The 17,568-nt window shown below is 44.9% G+C and overlaps 6 protein-coding genes across 6 annotated transcripts; 3 read left to right on the top strand and 3 right to left on the bottom strand.

Annotated features, from left to right (window-relative positions):
• Positions 1–838: 838 nt before the first annotated feature.
• On the top strand, positions 839–2,718 carry FOMMEDRAFT_130977 (uncharacterized protein; the record flags this gene model as incomplete). Its single annotated transcript, XM_007261861.1, has 2 exons — positions 839–2,155; positions 2,215–2,718. 2 exons carry the CDS (start codon positions 839–841, stop codon positions 2,716–2,718), a joined length of 1,821 nt encoding a protein of 606 aa, XP_007261923.1.
• Positions 2,719–3,532: 814 nt separating this feature from the next.
• On the top strand, positions 3,533–6,222 carry FOMMEDRAFT_16510 (uncharacterized protein). The gene is made up of 15 exons (XM_007261862.1): positions 3,533–3,974; positions 4,032–4,122; positions 4,174–4,216; positions 4,274–4,309; positions 4,373–4,495; positions 4,559–4,576; positions 4,635–4,686; positions 4,742–4,813; positions 4,873–4,888; positions 4,948–5,176; positions 5,243–5,300; positions 5,360–5,384; positions 5,438–5,549; positions 5,621–5,719; positions 5,787–6,222. The coding sequence occupies exons 2-15, from the start codon at positions 4,112–4,114 to the stop codon at positions 5,847–5,849; spliced, it is 957 nt and encodes a 318-aa protein (XP_007261924.1). The 5' UTR covers positions 3,533–3,974; positions 4,032–4,111; the 3' UTR covers positions 5,850–6,222.
• Positions 6,223–6,708: 486 nt separating this feature from the next.
• On the bottom strand, positions 6,709–8,696 carry FOMMEDRAFT_150592 (uncharacterized protein; the record flags this gene model as incomplete). The annotated part of the gene is made up of 7 exons (XM_007261863.1): positions 6,709–7,017; positions 7,091–7,290; positions 7,346–7,483; positions 7,536–7,707; positions 7,768–8,383; positions 8,442–8,550; positions 8,609–8,696. 7 exons carry the CDS (start codon positions 8,694–8,696, stop codon positions 6,709–6,711), a joined length of 1,632 nt encoding a protein of 543 aa, XP_007261925.1.
• Positions 8,697–12,482: 3,786 nt separating this feature from the next.
• FOMMEDRAFT_150594 (uncharacterized protein) lies at positions 12,483–12,895 on the bottom strand (the record flags this gene model as incomplete). Its single annotated transcript, XM_007261864.1, has 3 exons — positions 12,483–12,698; positions 12,748–12,760; positions 12,816–12,895. The coding sequence occupies 3 exons, from the start codon at positions 12,893–12,895 to the stop codon at positions 12,483–12,485; spliced, it is 309 nt and encodes a 102-aa protein (XP_007261926.1).
• A 686-nt stretch (positions 12,896–13,581) lies between these two features.
• Positions 13,582–15,871, top strand: FOMMEDRAFT_144130 (S-adenosyl-L-methionine-dependent methyltransferase). Its single transcript, XM_007261865.1, has 7 exons — positions 13,582–14,121; positions 14,176–14,295; positions 14,350–14,807; positions 14,861–15,164; positions 15,222–15,362; positions 15,426–15,660; positions 15,723–15,871. Exons 1-7 carry the CDS (start codon positions 13,702–13,704, stop codon positions 15,764–15,766), a joined length of 1,722 nt encoding a protein of 573 aa, XP_007261927.1. The 5' UTR covers positions 13,582–13,701; the 3' UTR covers positions 15,767–15,871.
• Positions 15,872–16,004: 133 nt separating this feature from the next.
• Positions 16,005–17,384, bottom strand: FOMMEDRAFT_150596 (MFS general substrate transporter; the record flags this gene model as incomplete). The annotated part of the gene is made up of 8 exons (XM_007261866.1): positions 16,005–16,168; positions 16,227–16,327; positions 16,422–16,527; positions 16,666–16,800; positions 16,853–16,905; positions 16,967–17,017; positions 17,090–17,197; positions 17,257–17,384. The coding sequence occupies 8 exons, from the start codon at positions 17,382–17,384 to the stop codon at positions 16,005–16,007; spliced, it is 846 nt and encodes a 281-aa protein (XP_007261928.1).
• Between the last annotated feature and the right edge of the window lie 184 nt (positions 17,385–17,568).

Below are 17,568 nucleotides of genomic sequence, written 5' to 3' on the forward strand. Positions count from 1 at the left end.
TGCGTTTCTGTATAGGTATACGATTTACAAGGATCACATTACGCTCGCGGATTACGAAATCCATGACGGCATGAGCTTGGAGATGTATTAGGGTTCACAAGACCTCATGGCTTCCTCCGACATTTGTGGCAAGAAATTGTTACCCATTTCTCACTTGTTCGATAGTTACTTGTATTATACATAGCTGCTAAAACAGATGGGGAGTAATAGAATGTTCTCTTTGGTATATATACACTGTCCCGAGTTTACTTCTTGACCGTTTCTGACGGTTTATACATTACATTCTTTCTTGATGGTTTAATTTTAAACAATGGTTATTAATGCACGTGACATAATCGTGAGAAATATTAATTGTGCACCTCAACCTCGACTGTCCAGCCATGGCCATACGAAGGTGAACATGATCCTTTCTGCACTCTAGGACCTTGCTTTAGGTGGAACATAACGCCAGCCCAAACGTTTCCTTTTGAGACTTGCACTGCCGTGCAGTCTGAAGTCACGTCATATTCGTCTACGTTCGGTGCTGCGGGTGGCAGCGATAGTCTTCACATCTTGTTCTTTCTCCTACGTTACGCGTTTGGTTGCTCGCGAGTCTTGGATACGAAGATCAAAGGGCTTAATTCTTGTGAGTTATTCCTGGGTGCTTCCTTGGTTCACCGTATTCCGACGTCATTGGTGCTTGGACTAGATCGGGCGACGTTGCATTTGTGTCAAAGTAGGAGAGGGGCTTATCATCTAGTGAGTAATGAGGAGTCGATTTCCTGTCATGCCTATACATTGTACTCTTATAATGATAAATTAACGCATACACTCGATCTAGGAGTATTCTTAATTCGGCATGCATGATTTTGTCATGAAGGATGATGTCGAAGGAGCCTGCTTGGCGATGGAAAACACTCAAATCAAAAAATGCTCTCGGTCGCTTTCCGAGATACCCGTGGAAATAGTGGAAACTATCCTAGCATTCGTTCAATCGCCAAAGGATATCTTAAACTTCGCTCTCGCTTCAAAGGCCTGTTATTGTACAGCCCTGACGCTTTTGTACCGAAATATCGACTGGACTGTAGGGCATACACACACCTTCGCGCGCTCTGCGGCCATGTGTAGTGCAGAATTTCTTCGAACACATCCGGACCTCCTCTCTTCGACGCGTATCTTGCGCGTTTCGGAGAGGAAGTTACCTCGGGGTCGTGACACGAAGCTCTATTATGATTTCTCATGCAACGAATACCCCATCCAGCCGGCCCGAAAGCCGAGGAGCTTACCAAACATACCTATTGAGCCTGGAGGCCGCAACTTTCCCGATACATTCCACGCAACGAATCGCGTGCTTGACATTCTTCCACGTTTCTCTGGCCTTACAGAACTGATTCTACGGAGCATAACCCTACCTCGCACGTTCTACCAGAGCGTCCATGCTCTTTCGGGATTGCAATTGCGCCGCATTACCATCCGCTCCTGCCGATTGACAACTCGATATCCATCGGGCTATGATCCAACTCAGTTACAGCTAACAGAACTGTCCATATTCAATGTGGTTGCGAGATCACCAAAGCTCAAGGCGCTACTGAAGCTCGCACGCAGCCCGACACTCCGTGTGTTGCGTCTAGATAGGAGCATCGAACGTGCTCTCGGCTCTCTCGTTGCGCATGGCTTACCATCTTCTGTTCATACTCTGGAACTTGACTGGCGTGGAAGTATCCATCCCGATCGTCAAGGCTGCAAAATGCTACTGTTCTTCCTCAACAGCTGTAGTCATGTGCAGCATCTCGAATTAGTTGATATGGGCAAGCTGGACTCATTCGATCTTTACCCAGCGAATAAGCGTCTGAAGGCCGATGCTTTGCCGTCTCTCGCGAGCCTCGCCGTTCCTGCACCGTATTTAGAAACTTTCCTCCCTGGTCGTGCCATTGGCAGTGTGACGTTAACGGACACGACCCAACGCGAGAACAACACGGCGAGCACCACACGGAAATTCCTCACCGTGACGGAGGTGGAGTCGGTACTAAAGATTTTGCGAAAGTCCTCTGTTTCACTCCGGTCTTTGAAATTCAACTTGCAGACGTGGGATAAGGAGTTATTTTACATGCTAGCGAGGGAGCAGCGGAGACTAAAGGAGCTCCATATTGCCTACCAGTTTGGAAGAGTGGACGACGTGAGCATTTCATTTTCTTTTCCTTCCCGCGCAGTCTTATGACCCTGGCCTGGTGACAGAATTTCTATATGATCCTCGGTAACCTCATTGAGTTTCCGCATATGGAGCGACTACACCTTTACAAGTTGGGCGATAATATGGCGGGAACCGAGGATGATCGTTTCATTGATCAGAAGGAATACATGATCATCTGGCAAATTCATATGCCGGACCTTTGCGAGGTCGCGTTGTCTCCGGATATTATTTGGGCGCGAGCACCCGCGGTACCGAACTTACCAGGCGGCCGGAGGATGAAACGGATGTGGTTTCGATGCGCTATAGAACCTATGGATGGTGCTGAATCCCTTGTCGCTGTGGCGTCTCCGAAAGAGACTTCGCAGTACGATGCTTCTCGAGCGGAACGAGAACAACGCCGTATTGCTTTTCGACACCATGCTGCGTTCCAGAACTTTTTCCAGCATACTCAGCACCACTCTTTGCTGCAAGGCAACGGAGGAGAAATGATCCCTGAAGATATAATGATGGAAGAAGAGCTTGACATTGAAGTGGAGGATTTTCACTAGTGGACCAAATACGTAGGTATTTGGTCTTATATTTGACTCTCAGCTTTTTTGTGTTGTACTTGTTGCCCATGTAGAATGCCGTGATGGATTAATTTTATTGATTGTACTCGAATCTGTAGCAATGCAATGCATCATGACTCTGATGAACTGCACAATGTCGCTTTGTACATGAGAAAATGGAGCGTTTCTGTTGCTTTAATACACTCGCATGATATTGGGGTGCATGCACTTATTAGACACGTAATGTCCGAAGCCAGCAGATATGTGTATTGGTTTTAGTCGAGTCGTTCAACGGTAAAGGTACGAGCTGCGCATTTTCGACTATGGATATTTAAATCGCATTCATGTGGGACGAAATTATGTAATAAGAATTTCACGAGACCTTCCTCCATAATTCTCATTTCTTCCTTCTCTTCACCCGTTGATTTCGGACAACTGAGTCGCGGAAGAAACCAGATGAATATTTCTGCCTAAAAAAGAGGACAGCCTAACCCTCCATACACCAAATCTCCTGACTTCAGTAGTTACAACTAACCGAGGAGCGAAAATTATTTCCTGCGGAATGTCGTCATCACAAGCCACAAGGCACTTTCGGGTGGATGTTTATGTTACCATGTGCAGATTTGGATAAATGCACGCCCAGAATTCACTTTTACCAGGCGGAGCCCGGTAAGTGTCGGGCTCAGGAAAATCACACTTGATCAGAAGGCACCCAACTGTATCTTCTGGTGCATTCATCGGAGGCAAGGCTTCTGAACTGGGCGCCAGAACCGCACACCCATGTTTCGTAATTAAATTATTTTGCAGCCGCGGAAACATCGGGAGCAGTCTTCGGCGTTGAATTTTTCATCCAAAATACATTTTGACCAGTCATCCAACTGGAGGGTAAGCTCTGCACGGGTAAGGTTTGGCCAACAATGCAAAGTATTGGAGACTCTCGGGTTGCTAACGGGATGAGATTATGGGATCATGGATCTCGGAACTAATTTTCCACGGCTGATCATTTTTGGCTTTCTTATCCGATTATTACTGATTTTGTCTTTTGCCGAGATGAAACATAATACTTATGGGCGTAGAATACGGCCGTTAGCGGGAAGTGGAGAAGGACGGACTTCTTCGCAGCTTTGTTCTCGTTCTTTTTGCTTAGCCTTCAGCGCTGTTCTCTACCCGTTACCAACAGTTCGCCCCTTGAGCGTAGCGTTGATAAAGCTGAAGCCATGAGTGCAGTTCCAACGGTAATTGTAATTGATAATACGGTGAGCCATGAGGTTTCATCGCTTATAACCGCATGATTTTTAACGTGAGTGGCGCAGTATGGGGCTTTGTTCATTGGGACTTTGTAAGTTCAATGCATCCACGTATGTATGATATTGAGCTGGCATTGCTGTGCAGAATGGCTATGGCGTGAGTAAGTTATTTGTTGCGGAGGCCCGAAGGTGCTGACGATTGACACAGGCTTTGGGGATGTGCTTCGGTCCAGCTCTACTATTACTTCAATGTACGACATCCTTTTCCTTCATGATTTTCTTCTGCCATCGACCCAATTGTTATGTAGAATTTCCCTAAAGACGAGCTTCGACTAAAGATTCTAGTACGTATCCAAAATGTATTAGAATCACGATAATATGACTGACTCATTCACGCACAAACGTAGGTGACCTTAGTCTGGGCACTTGATACCGCTCACCAAGGACTAATCTCGCATTCGTGTTATCTTTATCTTGTATCAAATTATGGGAATCCATTATTTCTGTTCAAGATCGTTCCAACGCTTGAGGTGTGCACAGGCAATTACAGGAGCGAGCAGAAATCTATCTAACAACGAAATTCCACGAAACAGGTCATGGTGCTGTTAAGCGTGGGTTGTACTTTACAACAATAATAGGTCGCAGGATGGATTGTGATTGCTTTTTCAGGCAATTGTTTGCTTGCTCGTCCAGTCGTTCCTGTTATACCGGGTTTTCAGACGTAAGTGCACACCACTGCAGCTTACGTTGAGGATGTATGCTGAGCAACGAGGCAGTAAGTGAAAAGAACGTGGTGCTTGTAGTAGCACTGTCCCTTCTTGCTATTGCCCAATTCATCGCAACAACACGTACGTTATCTCAAATCCGTGTACCCCGCTTCTTTAGCTAATACGTCCGATACTCGCAGTCTTCTTCGCAAAGGGGTACATCCTTCTTTTCATTTTCATTCGTGTTGACAATCCTTCTAATGTATCTGACGCAGCTACCGGTTATCATCTTTTGCGGAGGTTCCGTCCATCGCATGGTTGTCTAAAACGGCAAACAGCCTTGCCGCGGCCACCGACGTCTCTATTGCCATAACGCTCATTTTCCTCCTGCACCGTTCACGGACGGGCTTTAGGCGCTCAGAAACGATGATCAATCGATTGATTATTTTTACGATTAACACTGGTGCAGTGACGAGCGTCTGTGCGCTATTTGCTGTGCTTTTCGTACGTACCGTCTCTGTTCCAGTTGATTAGGTCGGCAGTAAGCTGATAATATGCTCCACGAATTAGGTGTCCATTTATCCCAATGCGCTCATCTACGTCGCGTTTTACGTTTGCATCAGCAGAAGTACGTACTAGTCTAGTAAGAGTGTTGCAAGCGTCACTTACGATTTACAACCTTCTAAGTGTACTCAAATACTCTACTTGCGACGTATGTCATCCAGTCCGATCTATACCATATTCACCATACTCACTTGGTTCAAGATTGAATGCACGAAAAGGGACGCGAGCAGGTTTCGATGAAACATATAACCAAGGATCATCGATGATATTGACATCGCAACCCTCTGATCATCAGCAGAGGATAACGAACAATGTACGCCAGACTTCCCCACTAGCGCACTTTGATAATAATCTAATAATTCTATCGGCGCCTAATGATTTTAGTCGTTTACTGGTCGATCACTAGCGATTCGAGTAGAGACGGAAACATCGCATGAACCAGATAACATCGACCTCGATGATCTGGAAAGGGATGGTACGAAGGTGTGTCTCCTGTTCTTTCAGTCTTTATATAGCAATTCACGTTACTTATGTCTTTTGTATCAAACAGGTTATCGAAGATTCTGAACACAGCTACACGTACGAACAGAAAGCGAAGCTATCGCATGTATAGCCTTTAAATCCAACGTCTTGACACCTCATCTCGGATAGAAAAACACAGAAAACATCAGAAGCGTTCTCTCATTGTAATTGGGCTTAGGTTTACTCCGCACGTGCATCATACAGCATTATCATAATCCATTGCATTCATGTTTTATTTTATTCTGTTCTTCATTACCATTTCCCAACTTCCGACATACATAGTGAGACATGAATTCCAACGACGAAGGGCAGAGCTCATTCACAAGAAACTAGTATTATTTTATTCTTTACATAGGGTTCACTTTGGTCTTTTGTAGCATAGTAGCATAATCTCAAACTCGTTGACGCAAGGAAGTCGTTGAATCAAAGATCACAATCATTTACAATCGTTCATCCTTTCGATCATTCAATCACACTTTTTTTGTTTTCGGCTTATTCAGCCTCCATAATTTTTTTTCTGATTTTTGCTTCTTAAAAATAATAAACCAAATGTCTACTTATGAGAAGGAAGAAAGGAAGATTAAGAATTAAAGTTAGCAAGAGCCTATATACAATACCATACCAATGGTGCAGTGTCTCTTGCATCTACAAATAAATAAAATGCATTTCCTTTGTATCCTCCCATCCACAGCCGGATATACAAATACCGAGCCGATGCGTGATTTTCTATTCTTATATGTCATGAAATAATAATCAGAATATTAATAAATCAATGACCTGTTGCATGCCAAAGAGTTTTCATTACGATAGGACGCAGATCGGATGGGTAATATCGTTCGTTAGTTTCGTGTCATGTCCTCGGGATAATGTGGAAAGGTCGCTTAGTTGTTGGGCAGGCTTCCTTACGACCTAGTCTTGTGTAGACCCTTCAAGCGCCTCTAATTGTGAAACTATAAAGATCCGTCGTAACCTGTACACAACTTGCCCATTAACGGAGAACGCATATCAATAAGAGGACACGTCTCCCCCAACCTCCGAATCGCGTTCAAAAGTGTCTCAAGATCTTCGGTGATCTCCCAGGCACGGAGGATGTCTATGAGTTGGCGGCGGGCTTCTTTTGATGCTTCCTCGGGTGTACTTGAGCGTACCAAAGGTCGTTCCGGAACTGAACCTGTTAGGCTAGGCGACGCGCTCGGCGACGGAGAGGTGATTCCTGCAAGTTGAGTGAGGAGGACGCGCGCCGCAGAAAGCCAGATTATCTGTTATTATGATTTATTCAAGACTCGTTAGCACATTGACTGCTGGTGAATATAGCGAAACAAAATAGCCCACTCCGATGAAAAAGTCCATTTTCCCAAGCTGGTCTTGGAAGAGATCCCAGCTGTGTTTGATCTGCGCTACGATCTCGCGTATGACGTTACGGCATTGCGTATCCGCCCCGTCTTGACCGAGGAGCGGGAAGTACAGCTGGAGTGTTGCTGCGTTCCCGAGGCTATGAGTGAGTATTTGCTGGAGTTTCCCTTCCTCGGAGGCTACGATCTGTTGTCAGAAACATGAATATGTAGGAGGAAGGAGTCAAGATGTTACCAGTCCCTGTCCCGTGTTGTTTACCCGATGTCACGGATGGATCTGGGGATACTTGTTCTCGAAGTGCGTCGTTAAATCTGGTGATGACCCTGCCGAAGCTTTCTATTTCTTCAATGAATTCCACAGAAGGAGCAGCATCTATGCGACTCCGCATAAGTCTCTAGCAGAAAGTCTAAAGGAAAGCACATACCTATTGTGCTCTGGCTATTGGCAATGCGTGTCGCTCGTTCAAAGAGTGCCGTGGCAATTACAAATGCCACCCTCGACGAAGAAGGCTGTGTAAGAATAGAGTAGTCTGCAGAACCGTCAAAGAAGCTTGTGACTAGGAATCCTTCAGCACTCAAAATTTCATCAACGGATACCTTAACAAAGTAAATTCCATCAGATCTTTAAGTCCAGTAACTCGCGTAAATATTACTTACATTCTGGTATTTATCCAAAGCCTTCGGTATTGGTGACTTAATTGCCACATCTTGCGCAGGACCGTCAGGGATTGTAGGAGGTGAACCCAATGCAACACCCCAACACCGAACTAATGCGTAAACCGCCCAAAAGAGATTAATGCGTTCTCCAAGGTCCAATGCGTTTCGTGGCATGTCCAAGACTAAACCCGGGAATGATCCAAGAGTCGTAGGTGAGGACGGAGCGTCTTGAGAAGCAAGAAGTCGGTGTAGTCCACACACTACTACTGCAGTACTCGCAGCAGATAGATGATATCGTCCTTCGACTATTCGCGAGTCGTTGAAGAAGTACAAAGCAAGAAGCACTTCCGTTTGTATGGCCTGTATGCGGTGACGACCTGCGTTACTAGAATGAGCAGTGGGAAGAGCGTCGAGAGATAGCTTGAGGTGGCGTGACTCGTATTCAGAGTATTCTCCGTCAGGACCCATGATGCACAGTGCCCATAATGCAACTGCGGAAAGAAGGCATCGATGTGGGCGAAGCGAGTCATCCTCTGGACAAGCCGAATCTTGAATGAAGGTCGGAACATGAAAAGAGAAGTGCAGACGTGAGGCATGCGGGAGGAAAACCTGTAGTCTTAATAATATATCGGGGTAAGCGAGGAATGCATAATTATTGAGCAATAACTCCTCACAGAGCTGAAAAATCAAAGTCTACGTCCATTTCCGACTCTTCTGGCTGCTCTAGGCGAATTTCTGGGGACGCGGGGGATATTCTTGACTGTGAACCTCCCGCTCCCTCACCTGGAGAGTACTTTTTTTTTTAGCAATATGATTCCAGGCAAATTGACACAATTCCGACCTATTCCAGGCAACTCGGACAACAACGCAGGAGAGCCTATTCGCGAGAAATCTGCCAATCCTAAATGTAAGAGGGTGTTCGGATACATGATCTTGCGTGATCAAACAAGATCATTCCTTCCGAAAGGAGAAGGAGATGATCTTGTGTGATCATGATCTACATTTGAGATGGAGGTGGGTGTTCGGCCACCTCTATCTACATTCTTGATCTTGTTCTGTGATCACAACGCGCCTGCCAAAAACAAGATACGGCTCTGAGCCGTATCTCATTTTGAGATCACGTGCTCCAAAGATGAGACCACATATACCACATCAACAGTACCTCTTGTCTCACCCTCACTTGTCCACCCCAGTCATCCTCTACACATCTCTGAAGACGTCTATTTGCTCTCTACACAACACACTAGTGATCAGCAAGTGTTCTCATGCCAGAAGACACTGCTTCCTGGACAGCTGATCAAGAGGCCCTTCTGATTCAGACACTAAAGAAGGCAAAGGACAATGGCCTCCAGGCTGAGAGTGGTTGGAAGCCTGTCATCTGGTCTTTAGCTGTTGAGACCCTTGCTGGTACAGAGAGTGAGAGTGGCAGGGTTAGGAAGGAGGTGAAGCATGTTAGGTCTCAGTTTCACAGAGTATGTCTTTACAAGTTGAGCTTATTGACATATGATTTCTCATACAATCTCTACAGCTCAAAAGTGTATACTAGGAGGTGAAGAAGATTAGGGAGTCATCTGGCTTTGGTTGGGACCCAGTCCAGCATTTGGCAACTGCTCTAGCAAATGTATGAGAGATGTATTTTGTGGTACACTAACTTCTCAGTCTTATCTTCTTCCTTCTTCACTAATATTCATTCCTAGTCACACAAAAATGCTAAGCCATGGTATAAGAAGAGCTTTCCTCTTTATGAGGAAATGGCAGAGCTTGTAGAAGGGATTGTAGCTGATGGAAGGAGTGCATTCCAGTCTAGCCAGAATACACAGACTTCAGGCATACCTAGTCTACAGGCTGCCAGCTCTAGTTCTCTTGCAAGCAACAAGACTTCTTCTGTCTCAGCTGTGCCAAAGAGTTTGGAAGATATCTCTGACTTTGAGTCAGACACTAGTGGAGACAACACTCAGTACACTGAGACTCTCCCTACAGTGAGTCCCTTTCACACTTAGCCTACACATTACAGACTATATTAACATACTTTCTAGACTTCCAGTACTGCTTCTAAGCATGCAGTATCCTTAGAGCCAGAGGTTACAGCTATAAAGAAGAGGCCTCAAACTTCAGGAGCCAACACAATAATAAGCCTCAGTGAGTCAATCAAAACAGTAGCAGACACAGTCACTTTTGCTTCTTCTACAAGGAATGTAACAGCCCAGACACCTACCAAAACAACTTCCTGGATTCCAGAGACATCTCTACAACATAGGACAGCTACTATTCAAGCAATTGAGGTGGATAAGGAATTGTCTGACAATAATATGGTAGATGTAGCAGAAATGATACATGAGCACACTAGTATTGCTGATACTTATCTTGCTTTGCAAAATAAGGATCACTGTACTACTTATTTGCAGAAATCCCTTGCTAGGTACAAAGGCATGTAAATTAGTTTTATTTTGTAATATCTTGACTACTTTCCCTCTGAATTCAATATGTTGATCTGTTCATGAAGATGCAGATCACAGAAAACCTTCAATATGTTTCCTAGACCAGCAGCATTCATTAACAAGATTAACTAGGAAACACACTCTTTACTCTATAGTCCTCAGTTCCAGGAACACTGAACAAGAAAATCCAGTTACTCAGTACATAAAGTGAGAACAAATTGTGTCCCAGGAAGGGATTCACAAACAGTACTAGTCTATCTGTGTGTTTTCCTACAAACAGCCACACAATTGCAACTGCATTCCTATGCAGCCCAGAAAACCACCAGTGCTCTTTGTAATGTATTAGAGTAGAGCACTGGCAACCTCTTTGTGACTTGCAAAAACCACCCAAACTGTTGTTCAAAGCCTTGTCCAACTGTGTTTTCTTGTAATGTCCACATCTTAACAGGTGTAGGCTTGTCATTCAATACATAACACTCAATACAACAGTAGTATACATCAGTTTGAAGAGACTGTACATGAAACACTCAATAGATAACTGTTACACCTCTCCAAGATGCCTCTTGTATTGCACCATCACAATCCTCTGGTCAACTATGTGAGCAAGAACATAATATGACACTGCCTTCTTCTTCTGCTGTAGCACATCCTCATTCACATTTGTTTCTACCCTTTCATTCCTGTCACTCACAAATCGTTCTCACTTACATGTTATGTTCCTTTACTCTTCTCCCCTCCTTTAGTGTTCTTGCTTATACCCTTTCCACATGTCCTCTACAATTCAATCATGTAGGTTCTCTGCTACAGCTTGTTGTACAGCTCCTCCTGTAGCTCATTGTATGCTAGTCTTGGACCCTATATCCTTGTCACTTTCTTCCCACTCATACACCTCTGCAGGATCATAAATATGTATGATGTTGTGGACTACACATAGGGCTTGCACCAGAGCTGCTTGAGTTTTGATAGAGTACTCTGGTGCAGTAGCAAAAATTCGAAACCATGCTTTGAAAACACCAAATATTCTTTCCACAACATTCCTGGCTGTAGTATGACACAGATTAAACAGTTCCTTTGCATCTAAGGGTCTATAAATTTAAATTTAAATGTATTGAAGGTTTCATGAGTTAGATAAATACATACCTATTCTTTGTAGCAGCCCATTCTCTCAAATGATAATGTACTCCTCTGTATGGCACAAGTACTAATGTACTGACTGGAAAGCCAGCATTACCAAGATAATACTTGCTATCTGGAACTAGGAAGCCTTGTTGCCTAGTACTGTCCAAGACTGTACTATCAGATGTACTTCCCTCCCATCCACTAAGAACATACAGAAACTTCATGTCAAATAATACAACAGCCAGAACATTCTGAGATATAAATCCCTTCCTGTTCCTGTATCTAGACTGTTGATCAGAAAGGACAGAAGCATATATGTGGGTTCCATCAAGGGCTCCAAGACAGTCCTTGAAATAAGAGTACCATTTTGGGTTTGTTTGTATTTCCACAGGAGTAGGAGCTCCCTCTCTAGGAAGCTTGATAAATGTATAGTATATGCTGGGTGAATTCAACATATTAATGATCCTGTGGAAACACCTATAATAAAAAGTATGAATAAGTGTAAATAGACTGACTTAAATTACTTACTTGGAAACTGTATCTGCACTTCTTTGAAACCTTTCCTGAACCCTTCTGTTTGTGTTCCCAGTAGCAGCCATGTACAGAAAGATAGCCAACTGCTCATCAGTTTTCATATATCTTGTTTCACAAAGTCCACCCTTCTTCTCCAATATATCCAGAAGCTTGTTAAAAACATGCTTCCTCATTCCAAATGCTCTCTGGAAGTGTGCTGAGTGACCATTTTGAAGTTCTGCTACCCATTCAGCACCAGAAAGTTTGGACTCATTAAGAGGCTCCTTCACATAATAATGAGCAAGAGATTGTACAGCTTTAGCAGCAGCAAGACAGCATAGTAGAGCAACAGTATTAACCAAATCCTGGTGGTCAGAGAAAGTACTCATAGTAGTGGACAACAGTACAGGAGGGATGTCTTAGAAAATGTACAGAAATTCAATTAAAATATTCATTTTATTTGGAATTTACACTGGAGCATACATTGAGATCATACAACCGTTCAGTACACCCCATGATCTTGTGAAATCATACAGTTGACCTGTTCGGCACACTCCATCATTTTTCGATATTATGATCTGCACACTTTGCAGATCATGATTCAGGGAAATCATGTCCCCGCGCGATCTTGTATCCGAACACCCTCTATAACATACCCGTTGCCTGCGGATACGGGTTGTGTAAAAGGACAGGTTCATCCCTTTGCTGCTCTTCTAATTCTCTAATCCGGGTCTTGAGTATGCGGAGCCGCTCTTCTAAAACTTCCATGAATGTACGGCCTTGTCTATCCGTATACTCGCAGTGCTCCGGTTTCTTGGTCAGAGAGCATGGTCCACAGAATGGACGAGCACCATCGCATCTCTGCGCATGAAGTCAATATATGCGTTTCAAAAATACCTAGGAGATTTACCATCTTCTTACGCCTACATGTTATGATCAGAAAGGAAACCATTTTTCGGGCATAGAAATACTACGTACCTGCAGATTATACATGCTTGGCCTCGAGTAAGAGATGAAGATTGAGAAGCTTTATCTAACGAGCTAGATCTTGAATCCATCTCAAGCTACAATTAGTGCTGCATTTCAAAGTCCTTGCGTCCCAAAGCATTTATACTGTAAGAAAGTCCGGTAGTTTAACAAACAGCCAGCTATGGATGACTTTTGAGAGGTTTTGCAAAGCACTGCATATAGTAAGCCATCATGTCATCGTCAGGTCATACCCAAGAAGCTTTAGCCATTTAAGTCAATATCGGAAGAGTTCAAGCACAGTTTAGAGACATGCGTATTCAGCAAGCGAAAGCGATAGAAAAATACAGAAAGACAAGTTTGATGGCGGACATCGTGTTCACTACACCGAGCACGAAATCTTCTTGCCGAGGTGAAGCAGTCACGTTAAGCGAAGCAGAACATGTCTAAAGCCTCAAGTGACTCGACAGGTCCGATTCGAAGCGATATTTTAAGCGGCGTAGTAGCTTGACCGACTGCGCTGCGCGCATCACTTCTGCTGACCACTAGCTGAATAATATTCTTTGACTGGCCGATCGGCCAATGATCCAGAGAACACCATTGGGGGAACTCATCCGCGTTGATTGACCACACGATTCATCCAAAGGCAAAGGAGTAGACCAGAATGTGGTAGAAGGAAAGAAATATGGTGATCCCTAGCGGATATGGCCATAACTAGATGTCCAGCGGCAGAACTAACTACCAAATATGGAGTGGCAACCAACTGCTGCTCTTGCTTGTCGCCACAGGACATTTTCCAAATGCGAAAATGCCACGTCTTCGGCTCTTTACCTCTGAAACCCATCTTTCATCTTTACGAAGGCGGTAGAACGGCTCGCTGCCGCCAGGCACCTCCAAAATGTCGCAAGAGAAAGTGTCAAAAACAAAGACAAGTGCCACGACCAGTGTGCCTGTGCAATCAAGTAAATCGCGTCTCGCAATTCGAACAGTCGTCTCTATTTCTGCACTCTCCTCAAGTGTCTTCGTGACTGAAAAAGTCCTCGCACCTTTGTTCGGAAGTGTTGCTACGAACCTATATCTTCAAAATGTTGTTGCTGCCTTGATTGTTATTTCGACCGTTATCCCTTTTGGAGTAGGTCTTGGAACCGCGCGAAAGACAGTCGTTACTGGTGCTCTTTGTGTTGCACCTTTGGTCTTACATCGCCTAGCAACTTGGACGGCGCGACTCGGAAATCCAGTGTTGGGACCCGTGTTAGCTTACGCGCCAGTGTTAGGGCTACTAGCATATTCTACAACCGATGGAGTACGAGAGATGCTGGTAACCAGTTTCTAACTTACGTTTACCGCAGAGTCAGAATCTAATTTATTTTAGTCAGGGAGGTCAATTACTGTGAAGACACTTGCCGCTATTGCAACATCTTTGCTCGTTCTGCACTCTCAACCTCTATGGACACATATCAAGTTCAACAGGTTTTTTAGCCATCCTGCTCTGGTAAGCAGGATAAGATACATTTTCTAAATAAACTTTGACATGTCTGGCAAACAGCTTCTAGTCATGAGTTGGATAGTGGCCATAGTCGAACATAGTTCAAAAAAGCCTTCAAAACTCGGAGCTCAGGCTACAAAACGCAGCTACACATCGTTCATTGTGCTTTTCTATGTCACCTTATTTTGTCTCTCGCAACCTCCGATGGCCATTCGTTCTCTTCCGTACGCGCATTCGAATGGGTTGCTTCGTATCCTTTCTTCCACACCAAGCGTTACCGGTCGAATTGTTGTCGGTGAAGATAAAACGCATGGTTTTCGATTCCTCCGTGCAGACCACAGTTTGCTCGGTGGTGTGTGGATCGGTGACAAATATTTGGGCAAGATGGATGACGGTGCTGAATTTGTTCGAGATAAGGATGGAGTCAAGCTTGGCGAATCGATTTACTCTGCGTTTGTTCTGCAAGAGGCTGCAAGGCTACAGCAAAAGGATGAACCTCATCAGAACGCACTGGTCATGTATGCATTATTATCTGCATCTTTCGTTGAAACTATGTTAATGCCTCCTTTAGTGGTCTAGGAGCCGGAATCGCAGCTCAAGCATTCATGCAGCACGGCCTCTCTACGTCGATAGTCGAAATAGACCCAGCGGTTTATTCGGCTGCGCGTGACTATTTCGGAGTACCCGAGCCCGCTGCTGCGTTCATTGAAGATGCGCGCGATTGGGTCCACCATCGAGCAGAGTCATGGACCAGAACTTATGATATCGTCGTACACGATTGTTTTTCTGGCGGAGGTGTCCCTGCGCATTTGTTTACGTTAGAGTTCTGGGAAGACCTTCGGAAGATTATGAGTCCAGACGGTATACTCGCTGTGGTAAAGTTTTTGCTTTCATCCCAGCAATTGGCATACCAACATGTGCCCACTTGACAGAATTATGCCGGTCTGGTAGGTAGCGAGTCTTCCAAGGCCGTTTACTTGTCGTTAAAACGAACCTTCGGTCAATGTCGTGTCTTCCACGACTATGACATCCGGGTACCAGATCAAAAGTTAACTTCTGAGTTTATCAACCTGGTACGCACGTTCGTAAATGCTCTACGTTCACCATCTCACCATCATTTTTATTAATGAAAACAGGTATTCTTCTGCTCCCCCTCCTCGGACCCTTTGACGTTCCGACCTGCCAAACGGGAGGACTACATGTCATCGTACCTGCGCGAACACGTCTTGAGCGTGTTGCCTGACCGCGAGGTACCACCCGAACTTATCCTCGGAGATATTACTCCTGAGCAGGAACGCAAGTGGGTGTTGACAGATAAGAGGAACCCTTTGGGTGCGTGGCAGGACAAGGGGGCTCTGGACCATTGGAAAGGTACGTCTTCTTTTAATACTCGTAAAGCATGATCAGGGCTTAATGTAAATTATTATGTATAGTGATGAGGACCGTCCTTCCAGATTTTGTATGGAATACATACTAAACGGCGCCGGTACTACCATGTTGTCTGGTAGATGATTTTTAGCACCGTTCTTTGCCTACTATTTTCTCATCTTCTGTTTTATAATATAACGAGCAATGTTGTATCCCAATTATTTTGTACATCTGCGCACATCTATCCAGATATTTTATTGCAATCTCTTTCATAGGATGTCCACACTGCAGCAACAATTCATACACAAGGTCGTACAAATGCATTCTCCTTGAATATTTCCCATACCTCAATAGAGATACCTGAACCCTCGCTTTCTCTCCATAGCTTCTTCGATTGTGATACTCTCCAAGTGCGCAAACTTCTCGATACGTTGGCGATTCGCGCCCTTGAGCGCACCCAGCTCGTCTCCATCGAGCTTTGCATTCTCGTGTTCCAGCATCCATCGCATCACTGCCGACGTATTTCAGTCACGCTTGACGTCGAGGCAGGACGTTAAGAGATGACCTACCGAATGCTAGGCAAGAACTGAACGCCAGTGCCGCGATACCGATGAACATCGATTGGTGGTATGCCGGTCCCCATTGTGCTTTCCACGCATATGAACCGATCCTGTGGAATGGCACCATGCCAGGAAGATGCGTATAAAAGTACGATGTCATGTGAGAAATGGGTGTTTATAGACAAAAGCACAGATAAGACGCACAAGAATCCGATGGTGCCGAATCCATTTACAATCCCTATTGCTGCAGCTCGTTTGGTCGGCGGCCTCGGAATGGTATTGGAAACCCAGACCAAAGTTAGCGCAGAGCCTGCCGCGCAGGACCGCCCCAGGTACGTAGCCGCGATTTGGTTTGAATTTAGTCATCACGTATCAGGGTGGAGGAGATATTATTAGATTTACTTCTCACGAAACTCGGCAAGGATTCAGCGGAGGTGGTGAGACGAACCTGCATATCCACTAGCCATTAGGAACATAGAAACGTACCGACCGCCAACAGAGAAAGTCGATACTCCAATAATGTAGCCAACCATGACACCCCACGAAGGCACGGCAAGGTGTAAGAAACGCTCGCCTGATCGGTCTGGAGAGGATGCCAGACAGCTTGCTTCAGTTCGAGTGGGTACGCAACTCACCAGCATGAAAGGCGTTCAGGCAACAAACGATAGTAGCGAAAATCCACGGTGGACTAATCCAAAAGACTGTTTAGCAATTAACGAAGCGCTGTTTGGGCTTGGACAGTTACTTACGCGGCGAGGAGCAGACTAATCGTAGTGTTAAAGCCAAGCGTTGCCGTAAGGCTATTGTAATGAAGCAGAGAATGGTGAATATGACATCCGTCTTCGCAACTTGAACAAACGTAGGGCTCTTACGTTGGGAAGAAGTTCACGAAGCTCAATCCCAGGAGCTGCGATATACCCATGAGGGAAAAGATATGCACCTTTACATCTTTGCAGGCTAATTTTAGGCCTGTCCACATCCTATGGTGGTCCTTAAGCGATGCGAGAATATATGTGATTCGATGTTATGCTGTGCTCACGATTCGCCTTCGCGGTCCTGATCCGCTTCACCTGCATCCTCTGCGAGCCGGGCTTGGGCTAAACGCCTCTCCGTGGGTGATAGCCAACGTGTATTAAACAGGCTGACGGAATAATTAATTAGCTTCATGAGAAAAGGCCTAGAGAGGTGACGAACGTAGTCAGGCAATGCCCACATAGAAAAGAAGCCAACGCAGATGGTAATGGCACCCTACAGGCAAATTAGTCTTGCAATAATTGAAAATCATGTCCAGTTTACCTCGATGTAGAATAGCCTTGTAAGATCACTTTAGTACCCGTACTAAACAAACAGC

Source organism: Fomitiporia mediterranea (assembly GCF_000271605.1).
Source record: "Fomitiporia mediterranea MF3/22 unplaced genomic scaffold FOMMEscaffold_1, whole genome shotgun sequence".
Taxonomy (NCBI): Eukaryota; Fungi; Basidiomycota; class Agaricomycetes; order Hymenochaetales; family Hymenochaetaceae; genus Fomitiporia; species Fomitiporia mediterranea.

What these genes read in the sequence shown, in the direction of transcription:
- FOMMEDRAFT_16510 (XM_007261862.1), top strand. An exon ending in GTTATACCGGGTTTTCAGAC is followed by an intron (nt 4,687 to 4,741) that starts GTAAGTGCACAC and finishes GCAACGAGGCAG; the next exon opens with TAAGTGAAAAGAACGTGGTG. An exon ending in TCAAATACTCTACTTGCGAC is followed by an intron (nt 5,385 to 5,437) that starts GTATGTCATCCA and finishes ACTTGGTTCAAG; the next exon opens with ATTGAATGCACGAAAAGGGA.
- FOMMEDRAFT_144130 (XM_007261865.1), top strand. Translation starts at nt 13,702, where the DNA reads ATGTCGCAAGAGAAAGTGTCAAAAACAAAGACAAGTGCCACGACCAGT. An exon ending in TTTTTAGCCATCCTGCTCTG is followed by an intron (nt 14,296 to 14,349) that starts GTAAGCAGGATA and finishes TCTGGCAAACAG; the next exon opens with CTTCTAGTCATGAGTTGGAT. An exon ending in CTTCTGAGTTTATCAACCTG is followed by an intron (nt 15,363 to 15,425) that starts GTACGCACGTTC and finishes TAATGAAAACAG; the next exon opens with GTATTCTTCTGCTCCCCCTC.